The 19907-nt window shown below is 43.9% G+C and overlaps 1 protein-coding gene across 1 annotated transcript in view; it reads left to right on the top strand.

Moving 5' to 3' along the window:
- Sap-r (prosaposin) overlaps nt 1-19907 on the top strand; it is a 207916-nt gene that overhangs the window by 121708 nt on the left and 66301 nt on the right. The window contains exons 30-31 of the mRNA XM_037418579.2: nt 6005-6170; nt 16789-16904. Coding sequence (XP_037274476.1) covers nt 6005-6170; nt 16789-16904 — 282 coding nt within the window. The remainder of the gene's footprint in view (nt 1-6004; nt 6171-16788; nt 16905-19907) is intronic.

A 19907-nucleotide genomic window follows, 5' to 3' on the forward strand; every position in this document is an offset into this window, starting at 1 on the left:
GGTCTTTCGTCGGCGTCGGCAGCAGCGCGAAAAATTGAGCGCTTTTCGAAGCCAAGTGGTGCGGCAATGAGGCAAGATGCCAGCAAGGCACGACTCTGAATTTACACGAAAGCCTCTAATCCGCTATTTGCAGTGAGGTATCAAAGGAGCAGCACGCTTCTCTTTTTGCTATGCAAGCTGCTGTTGCAGAAGCTGTGCTGTGCTTTAACACGGGCAATGTCAATGCATTTGCTGCGATTCTAGAGCAGCTGGACATCACGATATTCAGCAGCACATCCTTGAGGGCTAGGGAGAAGGACTGTCGTCAGAGTGCAACCTCAAATAAAGAGAAAGCGTCCCTAAGTCTGGGAAAGCTAGTCAAGAAAAAGCATAAGAATGGCATGCATCCAGATTATGCCCCTCGTGCATTTTCATAAGATTTTATTCGTATTTATTTCAATAAAGGTGTTTTGAAACATTTTCTCAAAACGGCAATTTCGGCACATTTGCCAAGTTGGAGTGATAGTAACTTCTGTTTGATTTGAGCTATCAGCATAATTCCTTTTTTGCTAGAAAGATAAATGCATGCAGTATGCAATATGCCTACTTTGAAGGCAATATACACATCAAAAATTTTTTAAATTGGGTCACATGTGTGACAGGTGAAGGTGGCTTTTTTTGTCTGTGAGCATTGATGTCCTGTAACGCTTGTTGAAATTGGCCCAGCAAACTGATTTATAGCATATTGCACTCTTTAAACATCCTACACTGTTTCTACTCTGTTGCCAATGTTTTGGTGCTTCCTGTTTAGATGCTAATCAAGCTCCAAACAAAGGACCCAGGTTATACATTGATGGTGGAGTATCTTGGAAACTACTTGACCTATCAAACAAGTAATCACATATTTAGAATTTGCACATCTAAACACGCATACAGTCAAACCTCAATATATCATTCACGGATATATCGAATTATTGCCTATATCGAACGGTTCTTAAATCAAGCGGGAAATCGCATGCATTATTGATTTTTGATTTCGAACAAAGTTTGACATATAATGGATATATCGAACTCGACCACCCCAAACCGCCCGCGCTCCGTGGACAGGTGGCGAGCTTTCCCGCAACTCTCGAAAGTAGCGGTAGAGCAGCGGGCGTTTACGAATGCTGCACACATCGATGGTGCCGAGAGCGCCACTTTAACGTAGCGGCGTACGCGCGCCGCAGCCTTGCGGTAGAGATTTTTGAATGAGGAAAGTGAAGAGAAAAGCGCGGAGCTGTTATTGTCTTTCAATGCGAAGGCACCGACACGGCTTCGCGCGGGGAAGGGGGAGTGGGAGGTAAAGATTGAGGAGGAAAGTGTAGGAGGGAAAAGACGCAGACGACTGTCTCGGACGCGGCCCGCGCTGCCGCCGGGAAAGGGAAAGCAGTCAGGCGAGCCGGCATGGGCGCGCCATGTGCGCGTTTTACACCCGGACTCACGCAGCAGCCTTGCAGCTTGCAGTTGTTGCAGTCTCTATGGTGTCAACAGCACACTGCGCACTTGTTGCAAGCTCCTCCCCCGTAGCATCGGCAGGCATGGGTTGTTGTGCTCGCAGTGTTTGTGCGTTTGGAGTTGGGCCTGTCGCAGGCCTAACTCCGAACGGTGGAGCTCACGGATGTGGAGATTGTGTTCCGAAGCGACTGCTGAGCAGCCAAATGAAGACTGCCGAGGTGGATCCCGCAAGCGCTGATGGTGCCCCGCTCCCGACATCAGCTGAGGTCGTAGCTGCCTTGGCCCTTGTACGCCGCCACTGCGGTGCGATTGAAGGCACCGGCCTATCACTTATGGATCGCCTAGACTATATTGAGGACGCTGTCGTCGAACACGCCATAGCCAACAAAAAGCAGGCTACTCTTTTTCAATATTTTAAACCAACACAATAAATACTATGTTTGAATCTTCAAGTGAGTATTTACTGCACCACGCTTGAACGGTTTGTTGTTTTTTTTCAGCAAGCTGTTGACGCATTTTTTTCGGGATTTTTTATATCGAATTCTGGATATATCGAACTATTTCGCGATCGCCGCACGGTTTGATATATCGAGGTTCGACTGTATTGTGAAAATTTCCTTCAGATCTATACATAAATAAAAAAGTTGCCCATCAAGTGTAGCCTTCCGCTTAAAGTTTGGTGGTGGCTGTGTGACAGGGTATAAGTGGCCCAAAAACCACAACGTGAAAAAATAGTTTGAGACCAATTTTTCCGCCACGCGATGTTAGATCGCCTTTTCGCTTCATGGCTCAGGCGACACCGGCTACACTAGCTCTCAAACGACATGATATAAGTGAGCTGCAAATTCAGCATGGCGGCATAAGCGTCGGTGGTGGCTTGCGTCAGTGCAATCGCGAACTACACACACAGCACGACAAAGCTCTTGGCCTTGGAAAAAAACGCGTTCGAGAGCTTGGTTTGTATTACGATCGCTGCGAACACCGGAAGTAAAAGGTGCAGCAGCAGCAGCGACTCGGCATATCCTAACTTGTCTCACTTTTTCACGGCCCGCTGAATTCGTCGCCGTCGCTGCTAGTGCGTCCGCTCGTGTAGCTTCTGCTGGCGTACCTCCAGAAACAACGTTTGTACAGGTGTAAACTTTCCTTTCAATGCTTTGCATGCATAACTAGAACTCCATAAATTTTAATACCCAGGAAACAGCCTAAATGGAATCAATTCTCAAGCGGCAGCAGTAGATGCGAACATTTTCTATGGGCTTTGTGGCTGCTCTGGCATTTTCACTTGAATTCTTCGTGCGAGTGATTTTTAATGTTGCTCTGGCATTTTGACTTGAATTCTTTCGTGTGAGTGATTTTTTTTTTGTCCAGGAGCGAGTGAATTTTCAGTAAGTTCTGCTGCTTTCCCTTTCCTTGAGGCCAAGTGTAAACACGCTGAAAGCGCCAGCAGCATGAGGGAAGAAACCGGGGCACTTTATTGAGAGGCAGTGAAAGCAAGAAAATTCAAAAGAACATCATGGACTTTTTTAGGAAGAAGTAGTTGACTCCAATAAAGCTCTTGTTCGTCTTTATGATCAGCTTTAACTTGTTTTTGGTTCATACGAATTCAAGATGATACAAATATTTTGCTTGCTCCCTTCGAACTCGTATTATCGAGATTCTACTGTGCTTCATTCAGTGTTTTCAAGCAACATATTTGGGTGCATTTGGCATGTTAGCATTTAATTTTTGGGGGCACTTGTGATATGGCTAACTCCTGATAAGAAGAACAAATTATTGTGGTCTCCTTGAGTTCGTCCTGAACAATGTACTGGTCGTCCTAAAGAATCTAGCTTTTTCGCCATCTGAAGCTACTCTGTGTGGGTAGAGCTTGACTAGGTAACGATCCCTGATACGTACGCACGCGATAGAGGCATATGTAGAAGCAAATGAACTTCCAGCAGAATAAATTTTCCATTCTGAGAAGGCATCTTGTCTCTATCTCTACTTTTCTATCGTCAAGCTGGGGGAACACAGGTTCATATTTTGCACTGGTGAATATTCGGTCGACGCTTGATTCTAGTAAATGTGTCTTTTTATTTCGGACCGAATCTGAAAGTCGTCGTGAGATGCGGGGTCAGCGTTTAACTGCGTCGTATAATCAAGGTTTTTAATACATTCTTTCTATGGGGATTTTGTCGGGACCAAATCGATTTGTCGTTAAATGCGGGCCGTCGTGATACCTGGTTACGTATAACCGAAGTTCCTGTGTATTTGCTTTCAGAAGTTTAGTTTCTCTACTCTCACGACAAAAAAAAGTTGAAGATGGTAATTTAGCTCCAGGTAGGTTAAAATCGCAAGATCATCAGATCATGAGATATCACTTTGACGAGCTTAATGTGTTACCTTAAAAGCTTTCAGATTCAGGTTGACTCATCACTTAGATCAAAATTGTGGATGAATTTCTGATCTTGAAAGACTTGAATTAAGCTTTACTTGCAGAAGAATACCAGTAGGTTCTAATACTCCTATAAACCTTTTCTTTGATCATTTTTAGGTCTGCACAAGCCATGTCCCCCTGGGTGGGCCATTTAAACAGCCTACTTGTTACTCTCTTGACATCGTGTTACGCCTGGTGCAATTTTATGCTTCTTCCATTCAATACTTCATATATTATTGTGACTTCTCGTGCTGAATGTGACACCTGTATCAGGATTTTTTCCTGAAGTATTTTTACGCACTGGCATGTTTCGTATGTTAGAATACCTGACTGCCCCTTCAAATGCCTAGGTTCATTGTTATTGTTTGCGTGCATCATATTTTTTCGCTCACGAGCAATGTTTCCTCCGCCAATGCTGATGCCATAGTTACTGCTAAACTGGCTCGTACACTTCAATATTAAAATGATGGGAGTTGAAAATGGGCTCATCTGTTAAGGCTTGAAATGATGGGAGTACTTTATACATAGCTACATACCAGTTACCGGAAAATTCGTTAACGGGAGGTGCGCTGGAGCCGACATTTTGACAAATGGACTTGTTTTTTACCAGGATGCCACCTGAAGAAGACGAGTCCACTTGTCAAAATGTCTACTCCAGCACACACATCCTGTTTATGAATTTCTCACGGCAAGCTTCAATTTTATCTTCCTGTCTTACTTTTTTTTCTATTTGTAATACTCTTGCACAGCAATTAATGAGTTACCTCAATGCAACTATGACGAGTCTTCTGTACACCAACAAATGCCTGTCAACAAGTACCTTGACCATATTGTGGTCGGGATTTGTAATGTTCAAATCTTCGGTTTATTAGGAGAATTATGAATGGGGACAAAGAAGATGCTAACATGAGGGAATTTCCTATTTTTTCTTCACAACGTTCAACATACAACTCCTTAAACCACTCTGCTAAGTCTGTCACCAAGCTGCAGAAAGAAGTTAAGGGGACACTAAAGTCAAATAACAATTTAAGTGGGAGTGAAAGCTGAATGTATGACAACAGCTAAAATCACAATATTATCAGCAACAGTGCCATACTTACCCATAAATTAAGGTAAATGCACAAGAACGCACACTAAAGTAGGACATTCTCAAAATGCTCCCGATGACATCAGACGGACCACCTACAATTAATCGCAAGTAATTGATCTAGCTGTACTAAATAAATAACCTTCCATACATCGAGAGACACAATAAAATGCTGCTTGTTTGTTTCTGTTTGATTCATAAAAAAAAGAACCGTTGGACGTTACTATGGTGAATGGCGCAAGTGGTCCAAAATTCAATTTTTGTGTAGTTACACTGGACAGGTGATGCCATCTAGGGGGGCGCAGTTGAACAAAAAACGTCTCCGATCTCGGACCCAATGGCGGAAAACTGATCAATGACCGTTGTTGCTGCTGTGGCTCCTGCTGCTTTCAATCTGCTGCTACTAGCGCAGTGAAGCCAAACAACGTTGTGCACGGCAACAGTTACGAGAGTCAGTCCATTTCTTGAGGCGAGAAATTTGAAGTCTGCTAACCCAATGCGGACCACTAAAACGGGATTTTATTTCAACATTGGCCCTTCCTTGGCACAAAAGTAACACTACAAGGTTTCTGGACTGCTATTTCAACAATCAATGTCGACTTAATAGTTGCCTTTAGTGTCCCTTTAAGCTTACTGGGTTTTATCAGAACTTCTAAAAGCTTATTGGGTTTTATCAGGACTTCTGAGCGCATGGTAGTTTAATTTTTGTCTTCATTCAAGACAACTGTAACATTACTATTACCTTGTTCTAGTGACTAAGGAAGCTTCTATAACTACCACGTTAACTAGCAGTCTTTTCTAATATGTGCAACATTGTAAAAATAATTGCTAGATTGTAGGTCATAGCATTTAGTTTGACTGCCAACTATGCGTGTGACTATTGCTGCTGTGTTCTTGTTATGTGGCACATAATTGCCTTACTTTTACAGCCTTCAGGCCTGTACTAATTTACCTTGCGCTACTTAGTACACACCCACTATGTCTCACTGTGACTGGTGATGTTCTTTTTGTGCTGGTTGATGGCACAGGAGGAGGTGAAAAAACTTTTGGACAAAGTGTGCTCTGTGCTGCCGGAATCACTGAAGCAGACGTGCACTGACACAGTCAACACCTACTATGACCAGCTGGTGCAGCTCATCGTGCAGGGATTTACACCTGAAGAAGTCTGCGAACAACTCTCCCTGTGTACTTCTGGTGAGCCAATTTTTCTTGTTGATTGTCCAGTCTTTAGTGCATGCTTTGCTTATTCATTTTATTATTGATTGATTTACTCATTACTCATTTAGATACTTGTATGCCTTCTGAACGAGGTGGGTGACAAAGGTCCGTAGCGTGCAAATATTTTCATAAAGAGAGGTGATAAGTTGCAATAACTTGGAGGATACTTAAGGGGGGACGTGCCTTTTGAAACGAACTTTCTTGTTTCTTGTTGGATGTTAATGAAAATTGGCACAGACACTAAAAATGGCCCCACAGAGCTTCCATAAAAATTTCGAGGTGATAACACAAAAACCTAATGAGCCACAAATTATTTCTTCATTAAACCTCGTGGAGGGGCTGGCGGGTATATAAAATGACAAAAAAAGTTCGTTGTTACTGAACACGCAGCCAAATGTATGCTGAAGGGGGAAGTGTTTTCACAATAATTCTTTTGCAACACTAAATTTTGTAGTTAACATTTTCTCTAGTGACACTGCGATGAGCATACTTGCACTACTAACAAGAAACGCCACGAAAAAGTCTTTAGGTAGTAAAATGAAAAACTAAGATCTCAGCCTCCTGAAGTACAGTTTAAGGAGTGTTACGGAACAAACGGAATCAAATTCTGGGCAGTGGTTGCCGAGATATCTGCGCTCCACGGACTGAGCCTAATGCCAAAGAAACAGTATCGAGGAAACTGTGTTTGAAGTTTTACATTCTCCTCACATCTCTAAAACAAGTAAAAATTGTTATCTTAGGTTTGTCTTGTGATATTTGACTTCTCGGGTATCTGGCCTCTGTCCAGTCTGCCTTTGTAGCTTATGTTATTTTTTATAACCTTTTTTTTTACCTACAAAGAACAAGTATGGATTTTAAACCAAGTTTTCCATATCAAGGAGTGGCGTGATAGTAGGAATGACAGAATAGATTGTAATTGAATAAGGCCATATACTGAAATGATTAGATTTTTTGTGTTCAATCTGTTATTAGAGTAATTAGGTACTTCTTGTTTACAAATAATCACTGGGCAATATTTTATAGAAAGAAGTTCATTGCATAAGAAAAATGGCTCACACCATGACAGCCTATGCCTTCTTTACAATGACTAACTGTTATGGACAGAAAACTGGTGGCACAGAAATTTTTTAGCAGTTTATTTAATGACGCGAGTTAGGCATATAAAAACTCGTGCCCCTGCTTCATACATGCTTTTTTGTCACTGTAGTCGTGAAGTGCGTCATCGTATGGCCGGTGAAGGAAACGCTAATCTACGAGGCTTTCAATTTGTCTCGGAACATTAATAGACACTTACGGCGATACTAAGCAAGGCTCCAAGCGACAGCCCTCCATATGACGGTGAAATGCACGGCCACATGAACAGCGCAGCCGGCGTGGGATGCACTTTCAGGCTGCGTTCGGCGACGCTGTGCGAAATGTGTACCGACGATGACAAAAACTGGCTCGCACTGCGCTTGGTATCGCATTTTCGAATGCTAACGCGCCAAACTGCTAGGCCCTGTTCCGAGCAATCCTTGGCAGTAGATGGGAGGGGGGAGGGGGGGGTTGGCGAGCTTGACAGTGAGGTCTGCTGCCGATGCGTAAAATGCCCGTATGTGGTTCCGAGGAGCTAGCGAGTGATGTGCTTCATTGCTTGCGTAGAAGCATGTTGCCACAAGTGCTCTAGCGCGACGTTTTTGCCCACAAAGTTCGTCAAGTCGTCAGCAGAGTTAGGCCTAAAGACAACTTCGATAACGTGCCGCGCTTGACTGCTCGTTGTATTCTGATCATGAATCCACTTACAGCTTTGTTGCTTGCGAAAAAGCACATTGCCATGAGTGTGCTAGTGCGTCGTTCTTGCTCGCAGTCTAGTGTCGGCAGAGTTTTGGCCTGAAGACGATTCCGATGATGCGCTCCCTCACGATGACACGCAGAGCTCGTAGACTACGCACCCACTCCTAGTAATCTTATTGGGCCTCCGCTTACAGCTCCTAACTAAAGCGTAATTATATATTAAGTGATCGTCAAGCCATGAACACGTCATGAAGTAGCGATTTTTGACAGCCATGTCCTCGCGGCGCACAAGCAGCAGACGACGATCTCCCGGAGTGAGCATAGGGCCGATGGCAAGGCCAGCTGGGGCAACATGCCGATGCCGGCCACAGCCAATCGGGGGCCTCGAAATGACCTTGAAATGTTTGCTTTTTGTGTGCTTGTTAATAAAGGGAGGAGCCAGCTGAGGTGGGATATTGGAACATGGAGAAACGCTCTTTCCGATGAGCCCAAGAAGACTGCTTCGGATCGTGCCCTCGCGAAGCCATAGTTTTTTGAAAATCGATGTTTTCTCGCCATTTCCAGAAAAATTTTTGCTACCTAGGAGGGTGAAACGAATATATTAAAGCATTTCTGCACAGTTTTCAGTGTCGATATTTTGGAATCAGATACAAAAAAGCGTTCCAAAAACTGAAAACTTGATTCTTAAAAAATCTATTTTTTTTGCCATTTTTCACGATACCAAAGCCGTGTCCCCTCTTAACTCTTTTGTTACCATGCCTATCCAGATTGATCAACGGTGATCAGCACTTTTGGATCGTTGATTTCGGCATGTTAAATTCCTTTCTCTTGCACCCGGCACTTTCTAGTAGTTACTCAAGGCACTGAACTTTCAGAATCAATTTGAAATTGCTTGTTTCGGTAACGTAGTGATTTTTGACAGACCTTTGCGTGAACTAGTGTGCATGTATTATTGGAAAAGTGTACTAGGCTGGCGAACTTGACAAAAGTGTGTGCACTTCTAGATTATGGTACAGTAACATCAAAGTTATGTAATGAAAAGAACCTTTGCAAGGCAAATATCAAATTAAAGTTTCAGCTTCACAGTTTCACTATGTTGAGCAGTAATGATAGCCAGGAATTTATGCCATATATTCAATATAAAGCTGTTCCAAGGAGTCGGGAAAAATTTGTTCTACAAAAAGTATTTGTGAAGGTCTGCCGTGTGTTTAAAGTGTTGAGGTGGCCTTATGAGAGTTTTCAGCAGCTTTGGTTTTGCTTGCATCATTACCGTATTTACTCGGGTAATCCTCGCACTCGCATGATTCTCGCACCCCCCACATCGCCCAACATAAATATGATTTCTTTTTTTCCTCGAGTAATTATCGTACCACCCAAAACTGCCACAATAATGTTGTCTGCTCATTGAAACCACTAATGATGATAGCATGCATCATCTGGCGCCATCTCTTATGCATCAAGCCTACTGTTATTGCACGAATATTCAATTCGATCCAAGCCAGGCCAAAGTGGCAAGTGCGCATTGCGACGTGTTTTGTATGTTGTGTCGGTAATCTTGTCCCGTTCTGGGGGGATATCAAAGCTACACGGCTAATTTTAAGTTGAAAGTGATAGATCATGCACTAAACAATGGCAACAGGGCTGCCGGTAGGGCCTTCGGAGTCTACGAGTTTTGTGTTCGCTACTGGTGACGGCAGCTGAAAGCCACCAAGACATGTTGGGCCTTCCGTGTGCTTAAAACTGGGATTGATGGTAAACTTTTTATTTCTTCTGAAGGAAACTGCAGACGATTTTGTTAAATAGCCTCTAACCCAATACTGTCGTCCTACGCTTACTTTTTGAGGGCTCCTGTTGAGCGACAAATGCTGCCGCTACGCCCGCAACACCCACAAGCTTTGCGTTTGATATTCTAATTCTCGACTATTTTCTTGCACTTTTTGTGTCTCAAATAAAACTTGCCTTGTTTTGAACCTGTGCTTTTATTGTTGAAGTAAGTTTTAATTAGTGCTTCTCAAAGCTTGCTGTTAGTTGCTGGTGTGAGAATCCTGATTTGCGACCACTTTCCCCATAAGTTTTCCCCGCGTTATTCTCGCACCCCCCAACTTTGCATCGGTTTTCCGTCAAAAAAAGTGCGAGGATTATGCGAGTAAATACATATATCAGACACGGGGTCGCATCTAGTGTCACTAGTCATTCCTATGATGTCGTCACATGCGCATGGGTGTGCATCAGCGCTGAAAAACACATGCGCTGCTCGAAACTGTCTTGCAACTTCACCTGAATTGAGTGACGACAAGCTTAACGTTCGAGGATGACAGCACCTCTGCTTCAAGTTTTTATGGTGACGATGTTTTGCCTCAGCCTGATACATCTACAGCCATTCATGGGTTTGTTTCATTTACATCGTCAAGTAGTTTCCTCTGTGGCAAGTGCGTATAGTTTTTGACCTTTTCGCACAATCTTATAGCTACTCTGGTTACCTGAGTGATCTACACTTCGCTGGGGCGCATTGTGCTGGAACTGGCTGCAGAGCTTCTCCTAACAACTAGAAGGCCCCGGAGCACATCTTGGCCCTGAATACGAAGCAGTGCAAAACGTTTTAGAACTGCGGCGATATTGTCTTTTTTTTTTATTAGGATATGCACAAAAATCTAAAAAATATGCTTGGATGCATATATTGAAACACCAACCTATGCGGTGTAAGGTGGCTCATGGAAAGAGGTGATGCTAGATGAAATAGCGAAGTTCATTGGGCATCTCATTCATAAAGAGATTATTCACATCACGGGCATCCATCTATCTCTATTGGAACACCAGGTAACTCTTATCACAACACAACAAAAATTTACTGAGAAAAAAGGTACAAGTACACTTGTCTCGCAAAAAAAAAAAAAACAAACCACGCAATGCTTCACCGCATGGCACGAGCAACGAAGCAGCGCCTCTGTTCTGATGTTCTTTGTCTATGTGAAGAGAAACATTTTGTACAACATTCATTATTTTTTATACTGCTCCCGAGTCATTTATCTATAAAATATATATTCTTAATTTTCTTTGTTTTGAATATTTTTGCCTATATAGTGTTTTTTATTACTTTGTTTACCAGCTTATGACCAAAAATTTTACTTTTCACTTTTTATTTATTCTAAAACATTTTCGTTGCTCTACTACATGCATTTTTTGGAAAGAGCATTTCGTTGTGCATGGTTCTGAATGCTGCAATGCGTGCTGGAGTACTTTTCTTACTAGCCAAGACGATCTTTTCGAAACATAAACCATTTTCGTGCGATAACGAAAGAGCTGAAGCTCTGCATTCAGGAGTGGAACACTCAATTGAGCCCAGCTCATCTAGAGTTATTTGCTTGCCATGCTTAACATCATGTTGAACACCTCAACTGTGCTGCAAGAAAAGAAACATCTGCACACATAACATTTTCTATTTTAAACTTAACAAGTACAGTAGTGAATTGTGCACTTACTACAATTCATCAATTTTTTTGAAGCGTTTGAAATAGTCGCCACGCATCCATAAGGTTATACACTCACCTATGCAGTTGCACGCATTGTTGACGCTGTGGCTAATGATGATCATAATAAATTATACATGAGTGCTTTGTGTTGTCCGAGCTTTTGAACTATTCACATGTGCATTTCGAGTCGTATGATACCTACTATGACCATCTGGTGCAGCTGGTCATAGTAGGTACGATTCTATGCTTCTACCATGTAACATTTCATGTCCCAAAGACGCTCCATGTAGTGCAAGGTTTTTCTAATGCTCTCACAAGCATTGCTATGGCTCATTGGTTGGACACCTTGATACCACATATAATTCCCATGCTTTATTCTTGCTCAAACTTGATTTTTATTGTTTGCGACCATTTTGGTTCTTGCTCCTTCATTTCTTACTCACAACCAACATCGCCGTCGCCTACATGGATGTCGCAATTTCTGTGACACAGATTTCTTAGCGCTATCTGATTGAAAATTTTAGAGTGTTTTAGTATTGGCAGAGAGAGCGACCACTAGAGAGGCCGGGTGCTACTGTGGCTGTGACGTAGCAAACCGCATCATGTGACTCACCTATGCCATTGTCAGTGCAGCACACTTGCTCTCAATCCCGAGGCAGTTCATTTTCTAGCCTTCAGGTTTGTTTACTGCTCGATGCTGCAGTGCCAAATGCATTCGAGCAATTCTTAATGTGAATGAGCCCTTCGAAAATGTCCCGGCATCGATATATGTGACCGGTAAAACTGAAATTGGTGAAACAACTCAGCGTTCATCCTCAAGTGTGCAGCACTCTCAGAGTCCACTTCTTCTTCTTCTTTTTTTTTTTTGAGTGTTCGTGCATTCGCAAAAATTTTCAGCCTGTAATCTGAGTTCAAATGTTCGGTAAGTACAAGAGTGTACTTTGCGGATCTGTATGAATAGGCATTTATTACCTTTATTAGCACCAAGCTGGAAAAAATGATTTCGAAGCGTGGGACCGCAGCAACGCATGATGCGGTCTCCACTTCTCGCACTGGTGCGAGTTTGCATGCGTATGCCAAAACCAAGAAGCAGCAAATTGCATGCTTGATGAAACGAAGAATAAGGAAGAAACCATGCATTCAATATTGCATATGTGCGACAAGCACTTTCGCAAAAAAGATTTCGTGTATTGCGTTGGGGCTAAAATCTGGTGAATACAAAGTGGTACTTTCTGGGAATGTACACATTGGACATTGCGACGCTTATTGAAACCAGGCCGGCAGGCTTTTTCCAGTGGTCTGTAGCTCAAGGGTAATGAAAATGATTTGGTCGTGACACTGTTAATTTACATTGCATATTTGGATGTCTCTCGTTCTGTTAGCAGCCATGATGTGCTGAGCTGCTGGTAAACGAATTGGTTGAAGCCAGAGTCTGGCAGAGTCACTGAAAACGGGATACAATAGAATCTCGATAATATGATTTCGCAATGATACAAATTTTAAGATTGTTTTGGACAGCTATGAAGTGTTGCATTCTCTCCTCACCTGCTCTCCGCCGCCGCGCCCTGCCTGCATGCCACCCACGAGACAGGGTAAAATAATCGAGCGCGGCTTGGGAAATGAGTTTGTAAGGGGAAGAGGGGCGGCAGGCATGCATGGCCTTTCTCGTTTCCTGCCCTGGTCACTTGCTCGCAAGGTACGTCAGCCGTTTTTAGGCAGATCATTGGATTTATTTTTGCTCTTTTTTGCTTCCTTTTTTTTATTGCAACGCCGTTTTCACGTGGTGTTGGGGCTCTCGTAAACGCCAGTTTTGCTGCTCCAACTGCTGTGTTCGTATCGTCTTTGAGAGTTTTTTGACTGTCTAAGCTTGCCACATGCCAGAAAACCGAAGTGTTCAGTATGTCTAGGAAGCGAAAGGCCCTTTCTTTCAAGGAGGAAATCGAAATTTTGAGGAAGGTCTACAAAGACCCCTTAGAAAAAGTGGATTGACTTGGCGAAAGTGTTAAGCATAGCACCGTCGACTCTCTGCACTATTGTTGGTCAGCGAGAAGTAATCTTGAAAAATGCCCGGCACTTTAGCGGGAACGTGAAACAGGCGAAGACAGCTTCATACGTATAGCTGGACGACTTTCTGCTTATGTGGTTTCGCGAAGTAACGGCAGCTAGCGTCAATATGGACAGCAAGGTGCTACGCAAAAAAGCGGAAAACATAGCGCCTTTCTCTTGGCATCGACAACTTCCAAGCTTCCGGCAAATGGCTGCACCGTTTCAAAGAATGGCACGGATTAGTTTATAGAGTTGTCAGCGGTGAAGCGAAGAAAGTGGACGAGTCGCAGGTGAATGACTGGCTCAACACGCTGCCGGCTCTGATTACGGACTAGGCACTGTGTGACGTATTAAATAAACGCTGATGAGGTGGGACTCTTTTTCAACCTTCAGCCGGAGAAGAGCTGGTGTGTGAAGGGGCAGGCTTGCCAGGGTGGTCAAAAAAGTAAGGAGCGTGTAACCGTGCTTTTTTGGGTAAATGCCGATGACTTGAAAAAATACAGCTTACTGTCGTAAGCAAATCAAAACAGCCAAGGTGCTTCCGATCGGCAGGATGTTTGCCTTGCTTGTAGGAAGAAAATAAAAAAGCATGGATGATGTCATATTTTTTCCGCGAGTTTCTGATAACTTTGAACAGGAAAATGGCAGCAAAAAACAGAAAAATTTTGCTTTTCGACGACCAGTGTTCAGTCCATCCGAAAGACTTGAAATTTAACAATGTCTCCATAAGGTTCCTGCCTGCAAACACTACAAGCCGTCTACAGCCACTGGATGCGAGAACAATTCGAAATGTCATGCATCATTTTAAAGGATTGCTTGTACAGAGGCTTCTGGCGAAAATTGAGTGCAAAGATGAAAACTTGCAGATGAGTCTGTTGGACATGCTATATTTCCTTGTGATGTCCTGGGATAATGTGACGCAGGACACGATTGCAAACTGTGTTTGCAAGTGTGGATTTTTTTTGGAGGACAAGATGCAACTCCCATAGAAGATAATGAAGAGCCCGACGCTGATTTGCACATGGAGGGTTGGGAAAAACCTCGAAACTGAAGCTTCGGCGTGAGACTTCGTCACCGCAGATGATAATGTTGCGACCTGTTGGCTGCGATCTATTGAAGAACTAATTGACAAGGTTAAAGAGACGGTCTCCGACAGTGACGCTAAAGATGCCGATGTGTGTGACTTGCTGTCGACGTCGGAAAACCACCACGCTCTCAATGCTCTGCGCCGCACCTTTTACAGCTGCCCATACGTTTTCGCGCGTTTTCAGCTGCCCATACACCCAGTGACACGCTCTGCCCCACTGGCATCATCGTTTTCAGCTCATCTGATTGGCTGTGGAGTGCGCAGCACAGACTGCCGGTATCGGATCGGCGGCAGAATTTACGCGTATGCGGTCTCACACTACATCGTGACGCAGGCAGAGCTTAGCCCTGGCAGAGCTTAGCCCCGAGCGCTCGAAAGAAGAGTGGAGGGCAGTTGAGGGTAAAATGCGGAGCGGAGGAAGGGGGTACCTTTTAGTACTCGTAGCTCCGTTAATAATGGGTGTTTCGATTGAACTCTGGTGTCAATGATTTGCTTCAGTAGTGGTCTAATCAAAAACGGAATGTGTAAAAACCGTTTCCGAGACTCTTTAAAGATATCAAAGTATATGCAGGTGAAGGTCCACTTTTTCAAATACAGTAAAGGCTCATTTATGCAAATCTCGTTAACTCAGTAGTTCGGTTCACTCGGATCCGTGGCGTGGTCACGGCAAAACTGTGTATATTTCAATGGTGTCAAATGCTCGCTAATTTGGAGGGATTTAGACGTGCACCAGTTCCAGAGAGGGCCCAAAGCAACTTTAGAATTTGTATCATTACAAAATTGGCATGAACCGTAAGCGTATTGTCGAGGTTCGAGAAAATGGGTATCATCGAGAAAATAGGTATTTTTGGTATGTTTGGTGCCTGCTGGTGCCTGCTGTTCACTTGAACGGTTGTGCAGCGCGAGCAGCCGGTTTTTTCAATCAAAAATCTTGCTAGCAAACCCTGCTTGCATCGGAGTTGCGAGGCCAGAGAGGGGGAGCATAGGAGAGGAGAGGTAGGGAAATGAATACTGAATGGGAGTTTCAGCCTTGCAGCAAGGGGTGCCTAGAGGAGAAGGGGGGGAGTGGGCGTACATTAGGTAGACTAGGGGGTACCTTGTTTTTGCGAGGCAAGAGAGGGGGGAGCATAGGACAGAAGAGAGAGGGAGAAGGGGATGCGCATGCACAGTAAGGGTGGTCACATTGCACTCCGCATTGAGCTTGACCCTAAGACGCTTTGCATCTAATAAAACTCTAGGTAATTCCTGCATAATTGACTGTGACCTCTGTTCAGATGGTCTTAAAAGCACGCTGAGCATGAAGCGCCGCAGAAGACTGAACATGACGTTTGCGGAATACCAGGCAGCTCGGTTCACACTGCCATTGTCATTATTGCAAACCAAAGGGTAACTACAGGGAAGCCAGAAAATTTCATGCCTATTTAGATTTATCACTTCGTGTGACACCTTATTGTTTATAGGTGTTCGAAAACGCAAGGTTGCCATTCACAATCGTGTTGTTTGTGATCAAGGCTTCAGCGGCTGCTGTAAATTTCGTTCAATTACCAGAGAAAATGAAAAAGTGTCACGTGCACGTGGTAGTGCTGGTAGTACTTGTGAAGGGTGCCGGGCACATTTCTGGCTAATAAGCTATGGAGTCTTGTGCCACGGTTTCATTGTGAAAGAAGGTGTAGGATGACTAAAATTGAAGCACTTACAGTGCTCTTATGCAAAAGAAGTACAAAATTCTCGAATTTATTAAGAAAATGAAAGTGTATTCATGTAATAGACATTTTTATGTTGCTTCCTTGACACTTTTTGAAAACCTAATTAGCGAGCTTTTATAGCATAAGAAATTTTTGTGCAAATTTTAATGCCTGCCTCTGCTGGGAAGCCTAAATGACAAAAATATTTTATTTCCTAATATCTTATTTCTGCAATCTTGAGACTTATTGACATCATGTTTTGTGTCTCTGTTATTGCTAATAACTGTTTCCCTAATCATAATTCTCAGTTTTAGAAACTGAATTCCCAATTACAGTATGAATGATAAAAAAGAAAGGCCACGAAGTGCATAACCCCAAAGCCGGCATTAGGGCCTACCTACAAATCGGCTTCCTACAATTTGTCCCACTTTATTGATTGTGAAATATGTTCCCTTCGGGCAGACTTTATGCTAACCTTAATAACCGCAAGTGTAAAAATTTTGTTGACGTAGTGACTTGTATTTGGATTACAGCCTCGAAGGAGCCTGTTGCAACGAGGCCTGCCAAAATTGCCAATGATGAAGAGTGCACGTATTGTACAACAATAGTTCAGTATGTGTATGATGCTCTTCAGGATGAGAAAACTGAGGTAAGGCCATGTTGTTGCAGGAAGTCTGACATTGGTTGAAGAAGTCTGAATTCTCTTACTAACCGTAATCCTGCCAAAAATTATAAAGGGGTGGTGCCACAAAATTTGTGGCCTGCCTGTACATGTCTCTTATAGTTCTAGGAAGCATGATACATGCACCAAGATTCATGTATTCTGGCTAAATAATTTAATGTTGCATTATTTATGTGGACAACTTTCGGTTTATGATGGCTGAGTTGGGAAGTCGTGTAGCAGCTTAGGTGGCTTAGTCATGTGACCACACAAGGCTGTGATGCACGTCACCCTAAGTATTGTCTGCTCTCAAACACATCTGCCCTAAAAGCACCAGCAAAACTGATGCGCTGATTGTTTACATGGCTAGCTGCAGCAGCCGCGAGGGGTGTGGCAACTCATCCTTTGCTGGTTTGCACATTTGGGGAAGTTGTGGAGGTCTGGAGGTGACTCGCATCACCACAGATGTAGTTTCACGTCACTACAACTTTCATTGCCCTTCCTATAGAGCTATGTCTGTGCTGGATGTGCAAGTGATGGGTCGTGATTGGTAGAGCATTAAGGGGCTCCTTGGTAGCGAATTCAAGTATATTCTAAACATTTGCTCTGTCAGACTCTTCTTGTGGAGTGTCTTTGCTTACAGAGAGGAAATCAACAACAGGTGTGTTATAGCTTCAAAATTTGACGGCACCACTCTTTTATGGGCTGACGAAAATCTTTTGGCCTTAAGAAAGCTACAATAGTTAATTTTTAAAATACCAATCAGGAATTCACTGCTTCTTGAAATAAGGCCACACTTTGGGCAGTACCGTATAAACCGGACTATAGGTCGAGTGAGAATATAGGTCGACCCCCCAAGTTCAGGTTACCGAAAAAGAAAAAAAGGAAAACAACCCAAAACTGCTGAACCACATTTATTTGCAAATTGTGCGCACCGCACCCCGATCGTCGGAGCTCCCCTCAACCACCATCGCAACTGCTCCTATTCATCCGACGAAGCACCACTGTCTTCTGAAGGCAAGAGTTTGTCGCTGGCCGCCTCCCACAGTGCGTCGTCTTCAGTGCCATCCAGCGAGTTGCTGATGCAACATTTCTTAAAAGCATTTTCTACCATGGAATCCGGCAAGGAGCGCCAGGCGGAAAGCACCCAGCCACAACAGTCGCAAGCGGAGGCCTCTGTAGGCGGCCTGTCGGTGTCTTTGGGTTGTCGCCGGACATCCACCCTTGGTATTCCAGCTGCACTCTGTCCTTGAACGCCTTGTTGAGCACAACGTCGAGCGGCTGGAAGGTGGACGTCATACCACCTGGTATCACGGCGTGGTCCGTTTTCTTGTCGCCGAGTGCGCGTTTCACTGCGTCGTTTAAGTGGCCACGAAATGCATCCAAGACCAGCATGCTGTGAAGATGCAGCAGTGCACCTGGCCGACGATTCTAAACCACTTGTATTCATTCGAGCATCATGGCCTCGTCCATGTATCCCTTTTTGTTGACGCCAACGACAACACCGGGCGGGAATACTTCCTTCGACATTGTCTTGCGTTTGAAAATGGCGAAGGGTGGAAGCTTTCTACCATCTGCCGTGCATGTCAGCATGACGGTGAAGCGCGAGTGCTCGTTGCCAGTGGACAACAGCTTCACATCCTTGGTGCCACGCTGTGTGATCGTGGTCGACGAAGGCATGTCAAACCACATGGGGGTCTCATCGGCGTTGCCAATCTGCCCCATCATGTAGTCGTTCTGCTTCCGAAGCCGGTTCAGTTTATAAGCTTGTCCTCGAACTCCTCCGGCAACTTTTGACAGATGGATGTGCGCCGCTGGAGAGAAAATCCTTTGCGTCGCATAAATCGACGCACCCAAGAGTTCGGTGCACGAAACTCTTCTCTCGAGAGCCCAGCTTATCGAGCGAGTTCCATGGCTTTCTTGCGAATGGTATCGACGGTCACTGGCAGCGAGCGTGCTCGAACTTCCCGCACCAAGTCCGCTAGCTTATCCTCCAGCTGCGGATGAATGGCACTTCGTCCACGAAACATCATTTTTCGAAGATTGCACATCTACAGTTTCCCTTTCTGCGCCCTCCAATAGCACACGCTTTTTTCCGATACACCAAAGCGGCGCTGAGCAGCCATATTCCCGTTCGCTTCTGCGAACTCAACAACATCTACTTCAAACGCAACTGAGTATTGCCTCCTCGCACCGCTAGACATATTCAGTGAACGAAAAAAAAAAAAAAAAGGCCACTAAAAATGCAGCGTAATGTCAAGCGGAGAGAAAACTCGGAACAGATTAGAAGCAAATCACGAACACAAAGAAAACAGACGGAGAAAAAAAAAGACTGCGATTGGATTTGAATGCGAATATGGCCGCGTCCGGCTTCACAAGCACATGCAAGTCACATGTTGCCAGACAGCGTCGCACTTTCGGCTAGACACTGCTATATAAGATGAGGGGCGACTTTAGCTTACTATTTCATTGAAAATATCTCGACTTATATTCCGGTTTATACGGTATGTATAATTTTATGTTGTGCAGTTGCACTGTAACATATGCATGCAGTATTGCGGAATGATAATTTTGTTGTTAAGTCTACATTATTATGGAGTATATGCTTCTGCTTTAACTTTTATGTTACTAACTGGGATTTACAACATTTGTTTTGTATGGTATGTACCTGTTTCAGAGAAAACTTGCTACATTCTGTTACGTATAACCCGCACAAATTTTTTGAAAGTAAAACTAATGTTCGAACAAAAAACTCAAATTTTAGTTGTGAAAGGTGGCCTTACGACAGTGCTTCCCAGCTATGTAAAGAAGCTATGCTGACCCGCAGGGCGCGGGTTCGAATCCCGGCTGCGGCGGCTGCATTTCCGATGGAGGCGGAAATGTTGTAGGCCCGTGTGCTCAGATTTGGGTGCACGTTAAAGAACCCCAGGTGGTCTAAATTTCCGTAGCCCTCCACTACGGCGTCTCTCATAATCATATTTGTGGTTTTGG

Source organism: Rhipicephalus microplus, chromosome X (genome assembly GCF_043290135.1).
Source record: "Rhipicephalus microplus isolate Deutch F79 chromosome X, USDA_Rmic, whole genome shotgun sequence".
NCBI lineage: Eukaryota > Metazoa > Arthropoda > Arachnida > Ixodida > Ixodidae > Rhipicephalus > Rhipicephalus microplus.